Source organism: Hippopotamus amphibius, chromosome 2 (genome assembly GCF_030028045.1).
Source record: "Hippopotamus amphibius kiboko isolate mHipAmp2 chromosome 2, mHipAmp2.hap2, whole genome shotgun sequence".
Classification (NCBI taxonomy): Eukaryota; Metazoa; Chordata; class Mammalia; order Artiodactyla; family Hippopotamidae; genus Hippopotamus; species Hippopotamus amphibius.
The window spans coordinates 23,982,734-23,994,387 of record NC_080187.1 but is presented as its reverse complement, the minus strand read 5'-3'; the positions used below and the strand labels follow the sequence as shown (position 1 = coordinate 23,994,387).

General features: G+C 37.0%; 1 protein-coding gene and 1 non-coding gene across 2 annotated transcripts in view; both read right to left on the bottom strand.

Annotated features, from left to right (window-relative positions):
* Positions 1–3,164: 3,164 nt before the first annotated feature.
* SVEP1 (sushi, von Willebrand factor type A, EGF and pentraxin domain containing 1) overlaps positions 3,165–11,654 on the bottom strand; it is a 200,802-nt gene continuing 192,312 nt past the window's right edge. Inside the window, exons 47-48 of the mRNA XM_057722390.1 lie at positions 11,138–11,231; positions 3,165–3,932 (exon numbers count right to left, since the gene is read on the bottom strand). Coding sequence (XP_057578373.1) covers positions 3,911–3,932; positions 11,138–11,231 — 116 coding nt within the window. The 3' untranslated portion in view covers positions 3,165–3,910. The remainder of the gene's footprint in view (positions 3,933–11,137; positions 11,232–11,654) is intronic.
* LOC130847286 (U6 spliceosomal RNA) lies at positions 10,819–10,920 on the bottom strand. The gene has a single exon (XR_009052065.1). It is a non-coding gene; the product is annotated as a U6 spliceosomal RNA (small nuclear RNA).

Here is an 11,654-nt window from a genome sequence, read left to right as displayed (position 1 = left end):
GTAACTTCTAGGTTTAGAAGTTCTTTTAAGCCTTTAAATTTTTGAGAAAAATTAATTCTAAAAGCCATCTTATGGTTTTAATATCAATATTTAACTCCCCAACCCACCTTGAATTTATTTTTGTGGTGAGAATACAAATCAAAAGATTTTCAAATTTTTACCAATGGTCTATTGCCAGTCTCTCTCTTACTTTCTAATATTTTACAACAAAAATTCCACTGGTTGTTGATGCTTTCTTGATGACTTCTGAGTTTTTAAATAGAATATTTAAATTTGTAGGTATGGACTTTCACACTGATGCCTTCATGTTTCTTGATCCAGCATGCACTATTTTAATTACTGCAGCTTTTTATTATGTTTTGATTTTTAGTTAAGATGGTCCTTTTCATTATTTTTCTTTAAAATATTTTAATTTTCCATTTTTTTTCCTCCTTAATGAATAGTAGAGTAAATAATTTGGTCACATTCCCCCCAAAACCCCCCAAAATATTAAGCATGATTGGAATTATATTAAGACTATAATTTTATTAGGGAAAAATCAACATCTTTAAGACACGTTGTCTCATCCAGGTGATGGCATGCTCGTCATTATTTGAGCATTTATAAATGTTTACAGATTCAATTTTATAATATTCTTCCTTGAGGCTCCATAGATTTCTTATTTATATATGTATATATATTGAAAATAGGATCTTTTTCGCTGTACTTTCTATTTACAAATGACATGCAGGAAAGCTCCTTATTTTTGTATCTTGTAACCATCCAGTTTACTGGACTCAGTGTTTCTAATAGATTTTCATGCCTTTGATTTTCATCTTATAAGGTATATCATTGTATCTTCTGCCAAAATGAAAATTGTAACTCAATTTTCTCATTTTTATCCCCTTTATTTATAAATTTATGTATTATTACTTTGGCTAGAACTCACAGAATAATGTTCAAGATCAATGGAGATAGCCTTTTTGCTTTGCTTCTGATTTAAAGGGAAGCCTTTAATGGTTCACTATAGAACTGGTTATAGTTGGCTTGCAACAGACATGCTTCAGTATGCTGGACAAACACCTTTCTTTTTTTTAGAAATATAAGATTTCACTTTGAATATATTTAGTACTGAAGTTTTAAAAAAATAACATTGTTCTGTAATTGGTGCAGCCACTATGGAAAACAGTATAAAGGTTCCTCAGAAAATAAAACATAGAGTTGCCATCCGATCCAGCACCCCCACTCCTGGGCATATATCTGGACAAAACTATAATTCGAAAAGATACATGCACTCCTATGTTCATAGTAGCCTATTTACAATAGTCAAGACACGGAAACAATCTAAATGTCCATTGACAGATAAATGGATAAAGAAGATGTGGTCTATGTACAATGGAATACTACTCAACCATAAAAAAGAATGAAATAATGCCATTTGCAGCAACATGGAGGGATTAGAGATTATCATACCAAATGAAGTAAGTTAGAAAGAGAAATACAAGTACCATGTGATATCACTTATATGTGGAATCTAAAATATGACACAAACGGGGGCTTCCCTAGTAGCACAGTGGTTAATAATCTGCCTGCCAATGCAGGGGACACGGGTTCGATCCCTGGGCCAGGAAAATCCCACATACTTTGGAGCAACTAAGCCCGTGTGCCACAACTACTGCGCCTGCGCTCTAGAGCCCGTGAGCCACAACTAATGATGAGCACATGCTCTGCAACTACTGAAGCCCATGCGCCTAGAGCCCGTGCTCCACAACAACAGAGGCCACCGCTATGAGAAGCCTGCGCACTGCAACGAAGAGTAGCTCCTGCTTTCCGCAACTACAGAAAGCCCGTGTGCAGCGAAGAAGACCCAACACAGCCAATAAAAAAAATAAAGGAAAAAAAAGAAATCAATTACAGCTCTAGATAAAATCATAAATAAAAATAAATAAATAAAATAGGACACAAATGAACCTATCTACGAAACAGAAACAGACTCACAGACATAGAGAACAGATGTGTGGTTGCCAAGCTGGGATGGGATAGGGGATGGATGGAGTGGGAGTTTGGGATGAGCAGACACAAACTATTATATACAGAATAGACAAACGACAAGGTCCTACTGTATAGCACAGGGAATTATATTCAATATCCTGTAATAAACCATAATGGACAAGAATATAAAAAAGAATATAGATATGTGTATATATATGTATATATAATATATATATATATATAACTGAATCACTTTGCTGTACAGAAATTTACACAGCACTAAATCAACTATACTTCAATAAAGTTAAAAAAAAGTTATTCAACTACTTTTAGTATTATTTCCCTGTGAATCATATTTCTAGATATGTAGAGCCTCATATCATTTGCAAGCTTCACTTGCACAGTGCTTTCCTTCCTTGTCCTGTCTGCATAACACAACTAATTTGACTTACTGTAAAGTATAGATCTTTTAATCTAGTCAAAGTAACCCAATACAAATTCTTAGTAGGTACACTTTCAGAACTGAGTTTTGTTTTCAATTGCAGTAGCTTGTTCCCTAGCTTAAAATTTCTGGTACCACCTTTCACTTTATTATTTAGATTTTGAGCTTTATTTTAGTTTTATGATTATACATGACAAAAATCAACAGAGTTTGGAAGTTGATGGGGTATAATTTAAATAAAAGGAATACTCATAAGCATGGAAGATTGGTCGAAAGAGTGAATGTCAGAAGAAAGAAGGAAGAGGAGTCAATGGCTGAGGGAAGTGAAGGCGGGGAAGAGAACCACTCAAGATCTTCTTCAATCTTCCTGTGCTTCTTCACTGTGTTACAGTGTGCCCCATGCCCTATGTGGAAGCAGTTCTCCCAAAGGATGGAGGTGAGTTGACTGTGATTTTCCTATTTTAAACAAAATCTCATGTTTTGGCTTTTTTTACCCCAGAAGTCTAGGAAGTATTTATTCTGGTAGAAGGATAGTGATGGAGTTAGGGGGAAGCAGTGGAGACCTAGGGGAAGCTCAGCTCTGCCTTGAGCAAACGCAATTCTTTTTTCGCAGGGGGAGCCAGGAGCAAAGTTCTGGGAGTTTTCCCCATTTGCCTTTTTCCTTCCCTTCCCCTGTTCTCTTATTCCAATCTCCTTTTTCCCAAATCAGTGAGTTGTGGCATTATGATGCAGAAACAGGCTTTCTGTTAATCTTCCAGTTCTTGCATTTTTTATTCCAGCCGTGAGAAGGAAGGGGAGCACTTTATTTTGTGAACCATGGTCATTATGCTTTTTTCCCCCATCCACTAAGTTGATGCCTAAAGCTTTGTAAATGCTGGGGAAGGAATTAGCCAGGCTGCCCTCAGCATCAGGACAGCATTTTGTGTGGAAGGCAGTAGGTCCAATAGTTACTTTCTGATTAAATAAAAGGAAACCTTTATTGTTACACATATTGTAGAAATGATGGAACTAGCATGAAGGGGGTTTCCTTTATTGTAATTTCTCAGTACACTGCATGTAATCCCATAATATGCTAGTGGCAAAGATCATTATACCCTGGCCACCTCACAAAATGGCACTATCCAGCAAAACATTTATTTAGTAGCAAAATATATTTTAATTGAAAAATCACTTTAAGTAACTGAATAAAAACGTGTACCAGGAACTTTCCCAATAGACAGCAGAGTATGTACATTTTGTGAGAGCGGAGCAGCATCTATTTAATATATTTTTATATAGAAAATACAGGCATATTTAAAAATGGAAACATGTAAGAAAGTATGTCACAAGAAATAAAATATAACACAAAATAAAAAGGTAAACCCAAAGTAACAAGTTGACTATAGTAAGACAAGATCCAGCACCGTGTTGGAGTGTCTTTGCGTAAATTCCGGGAGTCCAGGACTGCCAGGAAGAGATGATCCTGCATTGTAGGAGAGCTGGTTGGCTGTGCAGTGGTTAAAACCCAGTCCTCCTTTTCCTGGAACAAAAATACAAAGAGATTCAACAGAAAAGACTGAACTGAAGGGGGGACAGCTGTTTGGGGGCCGATTAAAACGCATATGAAAGTCTCAGATACCTGGGCATCATCTATGATGTTGTTTGGATGGATGCGGGGTCATTCCTTGAGAAAACGAAGGGACATGGAGAAAAAGCGCTAACACACGAAAAGATGTGAGAATCAGCCCACTGGAGGTTTTAGTTCTGGCTCTGTCACTAGTTTCCTGTCTGATAATCCGCTCCTCTGTAGAAGGATGGGTTTGGACTTCATGAACCTGAAGGTCTCTTACAGCGTGAACTGTCTATGGTTTTCATTTATGGCATTTGTTTAGGATCCATTTTCTGCGCAGAGATCAGAGGAAGCACAGCCTCTTCCTTAAGGAATGAACCATCTGGGAATAACACTGGGTCAGTCATATTCATCAGTAGGGAAGGCTACATACAGGTTGACGGATTTAATGAATGCCACAGGGTTTTTCTCTACCAGTTGTCACGGATGCCCGGAAACTGCTCTGTCAACCAGCAAAAATGACTGAGATCAGCTGTTCTGCCTGTACTAGGTACGAGGGAGACAATCTTAAAGGCACTCAACCTCGTGGGAGAAAAGGAAATAAAACACTATTTGTAAACATTTATTGTTTTGATTTCTCAGAAAAGCTTTCTCCCCTTTCCATTTCAAGGAATTATACTCCACTTTTCTTTCTTCAGTGAACTGCCAGTCTCTTCTGCCCTTTACCCACAGGCACGGTAAAAGTTTTAGCAAAACGACCTTTCACGTTAGTATAACATAACCCAGCCTAGGATCTCTGTTGACTGATCCATGTTGGGCTCTTGGATCAATCTGGACGAGGGATTTATTCTCCTGGATTTTTAAACTGGGTCAGCACACTATTTCTGTGGATCCTGGAGTGTGACACGTAAAATGTGGGTGCTGTAAGCAGTTCTGTCCTTCTCGGCGAACTGAACCAGCAGAGGAAATCACTCCGCAGCAAGAGAAGATGCTGGAGAGAGGAGGTGAGATGGGAGGTGAGAGACTGCAGATGGCTTTCAAGAACTCAGTCTGGTCGTCCTGATGCTCAGCCAACCCATGTCTTGGGGTTCCATATGAGGTCCCATTATTGTGATAACAGATTCCTTTCCTTGCTTAAGCCAGTTAGAGTGGCAATAAGAGAGTCCTAGCTAATTCAGGTCTTGAAAAATCCATCACAGTATAAGGAGGGACAGGAGGGCTGCTGGGTCCTCTGGGTTGACTTTTCCTTGAATGTGGGAAATGTCTCTAAAGTTAATTTGCCATCTTTTTTTTTTTTTTTTCTGGATTCCTTTATCAACCTTTTTCATAAAAAAATCTAGATTTTGTTCTCTTTATTAATAGATGCTGTTTTAACATAAGCTGGTAACTACCCTTCCCTTGGTCAAGAAAAAGCTCCTATGGGTGTACAGCTGACCCTTGAACAATGCGGGCGTTAGGGGCACTGACCGACCCGCTGAGCAGTTGAAAACTGGCGTATAACTTCACAGTCAGTCGGTCCTCTGTATCTGTGGTTCTGCATCCACAGATTCAGCCAACTGCAGATTGTGTAGTACCGTAGCATAGATTTACTGGAAAAAATCTACATATGGGTGGACCCAGGCAGTACAACCCATGTTGTTCAAGGGTCAATTGTATTTTCATATTAGGGAACCACACAAACTCTGAGTTTCCTTTTTTTTTAAACGGTAAGATGAAATAATTGAAACATAATGTCTAAAAGAAGAAGAATGTTACAAATACTTCCTGTTCCTTTTTGAGTCACTGTCATTCTTATTCTTTTTTTCTATTTATTTATTTATTTATTTGGCTGTGTTGGGTCTTAGTTGCAGCATGTGGGATCTAGTTCCCTAACCAGGGATCAAACCCAGGCCACCAGCATTGGGAGTGTGGGGTTTTAGCCACTGGACCACCATGGAAGTCTGCTTATTCTTTTTATCTTCTCTCTTCTTTACTTTGCTCTCCTTTTTCCCAGAAATTCTTTCCAGTTTGACTCTCAAGTTCTTTCAACTCTGCTCTCAGGTAAAATAATCATCTTTGTCTTGGAAACGTCTAAATATACTTGTACAATCCAAATTTGTTCTTTGGGGTTTAGTTTTTGTTTTTCCCCTGGAGAGATGGCATATACTTGAGATGATATGAAGAAATTCATTGGCATGAGACACATTTTTTTTTGTTAATTAAGTTTGTATTCTAAATAGATTTTTGTCTTTGCAAGTTGACTTTGATATTCCAATTAAAATGAAATAAAAGGAAATGGAAAAATAAAAGCTCTTTTCACCTAACTTCCCACTTCTTAAAATGAGTATAGAAATATCCATTTGTTTTTAATGATTCCTATAAGATGGAAGCAAATATACATAATACAAATCTAAGTAATGTACTATAATGATGTATATTAAAAGTTTTTAAATAGAGCTGGTAATAGTCCAACATTGCAATATTTGTGAGGGCAATGTTTTAACATTGAAAATGTTTTATCAATGGTATGACGCAATATGTAATCAAAATGGTATGTGATTGGCATAAAAACACACAGATGAATGAAACAGAATAGAGAACCCAGAAATAAATCCATACATAAATGGTCAATTAATTTATGACAAAGGAGCCTAGAATATACAATGGGAAAAGGACAATCTCTTTGATAAATGGTATTGGGAAAACTGGACAGCCACATGCAAAAGAATGACAGTAGACCATTACCTTACACCATACACAAAAATTAACTCAAAATGAATTAAAGACCTGAATGTAAGACTTAAAACCTTAAAACACCTAGAAGAAAACACAGGCAGTAAGCTCCTTGATGTCAGCCTTGGCATGATTTTTTGGATTTGACACCAAAAGCAAAGGCAACAAAAGCAAAAATAAACAAGTGGCACTACATCAAACTAAAAAGCTTCTGCACAGAAAAGAAAAGCATCAGCAAAACGAAAAGCGAGTCTACTGAGTGGGAGAAATATTTGCAAACCATTTATCAGTTAAAATCCAAAATATATATAGAACTCATACAACTCAATAGCAAAGAAAAAAAAATGTGATTAAAAAATGGGCAGACGGCCTGAATAGATATTTTCCCACAGAAGACGTCTGGAAGGCCAACAGGTAGGTACATGAAAACATCACTAACCATCAGGAAATATGAATTAAAACTACAATGAGATGTCATCTCACACCTGTTAGAATGGCTGTTTTCAAAAAGACAAATCACAAGCATCACTGAGGATGTAGAGAAAAGGAAACCCTTGTGCACTGCTGGTGGGAATGTAAATTGGTGCAGCCACTGTAGAAAACAGTACAGAGTTTCCTCAAAAAATTTAAAATAAAACTACCATATGATCCTGCAATTCCACTTCTGGGTATTTATCCAAAGAAAACAAAAACACTAACTCTAGATGAGTCTGGCTAATGGTTTATCAATTTTGTTAATCTTCTCAAAGAACCAGCTTTTAGTTTTATTTATTTTTCTTATGGTTTCTTTCCTTTCTTTTTCATTTATTTCTGCTCTGATCTTTATGACTTCTTTCCTTCTGCTCGCTTTGGGGTTTCTTTGTTCTTCTTTCTCTAGTTGTTTGAGGTGTAAGGTTAGGTTGTTTATTCGATCATTTTCTTGTTTCTTAAGGTAGGACTGTATTGCTATAAACTTCCCTCTTAGAACTGCTTTTGCTGCGTCCCATAGGTTTTGGGTTGTTGTGTTTTCGTTGTCATTTGTTTCTACATACTTTTTGATTTCCTCTTTGATTTCTGTAGTGATTCCTTGGTTGTTTAAGAGTGAATTGTTTAGCCTCCATGTGTTTGTATTTTTTGCAGTTTTTTTCCTGTAATTGATATCTAGTCTCATGGCGTTGTGGTCTGAGAAGATGCTTGATATGATTTCAATTTTCTTGAATTTGCTGAGGTTTGATTTGTGACCCAAGATGTGATCTATCCTGGAAAATGTTCCGTGTGCACTTGAGAAGAAAGTGTAGTCTGTCGTTTTTGGATGGAATGTCCTATAAATATCAATTAAGTCGAGATGGTCTAATGTGTCATTTAAAGCTTGTGTGTCTTTATTGATTTTCTGTTTGGATGATCTGTCCATTGATGTAAGTGGGGTGTTCAAGTCTCCCACTATAATTGTGTTACTGTCGATGTCCCCTTTTATAGCTGTTAGTATTTGCCTTATGTATTGAGGTGCTCCTATATTGGGGGCATAGATATTTACCATTGTGATATGTTCTTCTTGGATGGATCCCTTGATCATTATGTAGTGCCCTTCCTTGTCTCTTGTAATAGTCTTTACTTTCAAGTCTAATTTGTCTGATATGAGTATTGCTACTCCAGCTTTCTTTTGACTTCCATTTGCATGGAATATCTTTTTCCATCCCTTCACTTTCAGTCTATATGTATCCCTTGGTCTGAAGTGGGTTTCTTGTAGGCAGCATATAGAAGGGTCTTGTTTTTGTATCCATTCAGCCAGTCTGTGTCTTTTGGTTGGAGCATTTAGTCCATTTACATTTAAAGTGATTATTGACATGTGTGTTCCATTTACCATTTTCTTAATTGTTTTGGGTTTGTATTTGTAGGTGTTTTCCTTTTCTTGTGTTTCCTACTTAGAGAAGTTCCTTTAGCACTTGTTGTAAGGCTGGTTTGGTGGTGCTGAATTCTCTTAACTTTTGCTTGTCTGGAAAGCTTTTGATTTCTCCCTCAAATCTGAATGAGATTCTTGCTGGGTAGAGTATTCTTGGCTGTAGGTTTCTCTCTTTCAGGACTTTCAGGATATCCTGCCATTCCCTTCTGGCCTGCAGAGTTTCTGTAGAAAGGTCAGCTGTTATCCTTATGGGTTTTCCCTTATATGTTGTTTGTTGCTTTTCTCTTGCTGCTTTTAATATTTTTTCTTTGTGTTTAATTGTCGTTAGTTTGATTAATATGTGTCTTGGTGTATTTCTCCTTGGGTTTATTCTGTATGGGACTCTCTGTGCTTCTTGGACTTGGTGAATTATTTCCTTTCCCATGTTGGGGAAGTTTTCCACTATAACCTCTTCAAATATTTTCTCAGACCCTTTCTTGTTTTCTTCTTCTTCTGGGATGCCTATAATTTGAATGTTGGTACGTTTAAGGTTATCACTGAGGTCTCTGAGGCTGTCTTCTAGTCTTTTTATTTTTTTATCTTTTTCCTGCTCTGTGGCGTTTATTTCTCCCATTCTATCTTCCAACTCACTTATTCGTTCTTCTGCCTCAGTCATTCTGCTGGTTAGAGCATCTAGAGTATTTTTAATTTCAGTTATTTTGTTATCCATTGCTGTTTGTTTTTCTGAGTTCTTATGAACTGTTTCTTGTACTTTCTCTATTTTGTTATCGAGATTTTGTATCATTTTTACTATCATTACTCTAAATTCTTTTTCAGGCATTTTTCCTATTTCCTCCTCATTTATTTGGTCTTGTGGGTTTTTTTCCTGCTCCTTTGCCTGCATGGGGTTTCTTTGTTTCCTCATGGTTGTCCAAGCTTTTGGGGTTGCTTGTCCTGGTGATAGAGGTGTTTATAGAAGACTGTCCAAGCCTCAGACTAATGTCCAAGTATTGGAGTAGACGAATATTCAGTTGGCTATGTCAGGCTCCCCGCAGCCCTTTCTGGTGTCCGAGGCCGTCTGCTGGTGTTCAGCTGGTTCTCTGTGGGAATGACTGCGTCCTTCCGTGCATTCCCAATGCATCTGTGGAGAGGGATGCACTCCACGTCTCTCTACTTCGCCGCCATCTTTTTTGTGACACTAACTCTAAAAGATATCTGCACCCCCATGTTCATTTCAGTATTATTTACAATAGCCAAGACATGGAAACAACCTCAGTGTCCATCGATGAATGAATGGGTAAAGGAAATGTTGTGTGTGTGTTTACACACATGCACACACACACATACACCCACACACAGTGGAATATTAAGCCATAAAAAGAAGGAAATCTTGACAATTGTGACAACGTGGGAAGACCTTGAGGGCATTATGCTTACTGAAATGAGTCAGATAGAGAAAGACAAATACCGAATGATCTCGCTTATATGTAGACTCAAACAAAAACCAAAACCAAACGTACAGATTAAGAGAACAGACTGGTAGTCGCCAGAGGTAGAGGTGGGGTTGGGGGTGGAGGGGGGTGGGCAAAATGGGTGAAAGGAGTCAAAAGGTATAAGCTTCCAATTATAAATAAGTCATGGGGATGTAATGTATAACATGGCAATTATAATTAATAATACTGTATTGCACATTTGAAAGTTGCTAAGACAGTAGATCTTAAAAGTTCTCATCACAAGAAAAAAATTTTATAACTATGTATGTAGACTTACATAGTTCACTAGACTTATTGCAGTGATCACTGTGCAATATATACATACAAATATTGAATCATTATGTTGTATTAATATACTAAACCAATATATTGTTGTATGTCCATTACACCTCAATAAAAAAGTTTAAATTATTTAGTTTTTAAAAGTTATTTTAAACTATTTTTCCTTTGATTTATTTTTGTGATAATCTTTTCTCAACTATGATATTTATCTGGTTAGAAATGAGAAACCAATTGCTAGAACATAATTTTACATAAATTTTCTTGTAGTCCATTAAATACTGACTATATATGCTACAGAAATATGAAACAAAAATTTTGACTTTAAAAATAAATATTCCTTATCATTGATTGCAATACTATTTTTTTTTCTTATAAACAGGAGCACAAATGAACATCAATAAAACATACTGAGCATATTATTTATTTGCAACGTTGCATATGAAGGGTGCAATCTTCTGTTCAAGAAGGCAGTTTGTTTAATTAACGCTTTATTCTTTGTGTGTGCGTGTGGAAAACTATGGACCACGTCACAAATTTGCATGTCCTCCTTGTGCAGGGACTATGCTAATCTTCTCTGTGTTGTTCCAATCTTAGTACATGTGCTGTAACACACATGTGTTTTTGAGAAACCACTGTTTTATGTGTCAGTCCTTAACTAATACTTCTTTGTTTGGCTTTAGTTCAAATTTAGGAAGTATCTCAAAATGGATATTTTTGGATACAAAATGCTTACATTCAAACTAGAGATACCTTCTGGCTCTTGAGACAACTTAACTTGAATTTCAGTCTCCTTAAGTTGTAGATAAATAATGGTTTTTTGGTTGTCTTACCTGGAACAGTCGTGTCCTGTCCAAGCTGAGAGACAATGGCATCGGTTTGGTCTTACGCATTTTCCACCATTTAAGCAGGGAGACTGGCAGACAGCTGGGATGAAAAATTCATGTATGTATTTAATGAATACTTAGCAATTCCGAAGCCGCCCATGAAGGCATGCAGAACAAGATTTGACTCTGCTTTCCACTCCAGCTGCCACCATTCCTCATGGACTGCATCCTGCCATTTTGCTCAACCTCATGTTATTATGTGGGGCCACCTCCCTTTTTCCTTCTAAGGAAGTCAATTTTCATATTTAAGCCCCAGCTTAAGTTCCGTCTACATACTGAAACCTTCGCTAACTCCAAGTCCACTGATTTTTCTCTTCCTAAATCTTTTTATTTATGCAACCAATTTGACACATGCTGTTTTGAACTGTAAATTATTCATATGCTGGATGAGACTGTAAATCTCTTGAGGGAGCCAGCACTGAACTCAGTGACTGATGGAGTCATTACATCAGACATCAACTCT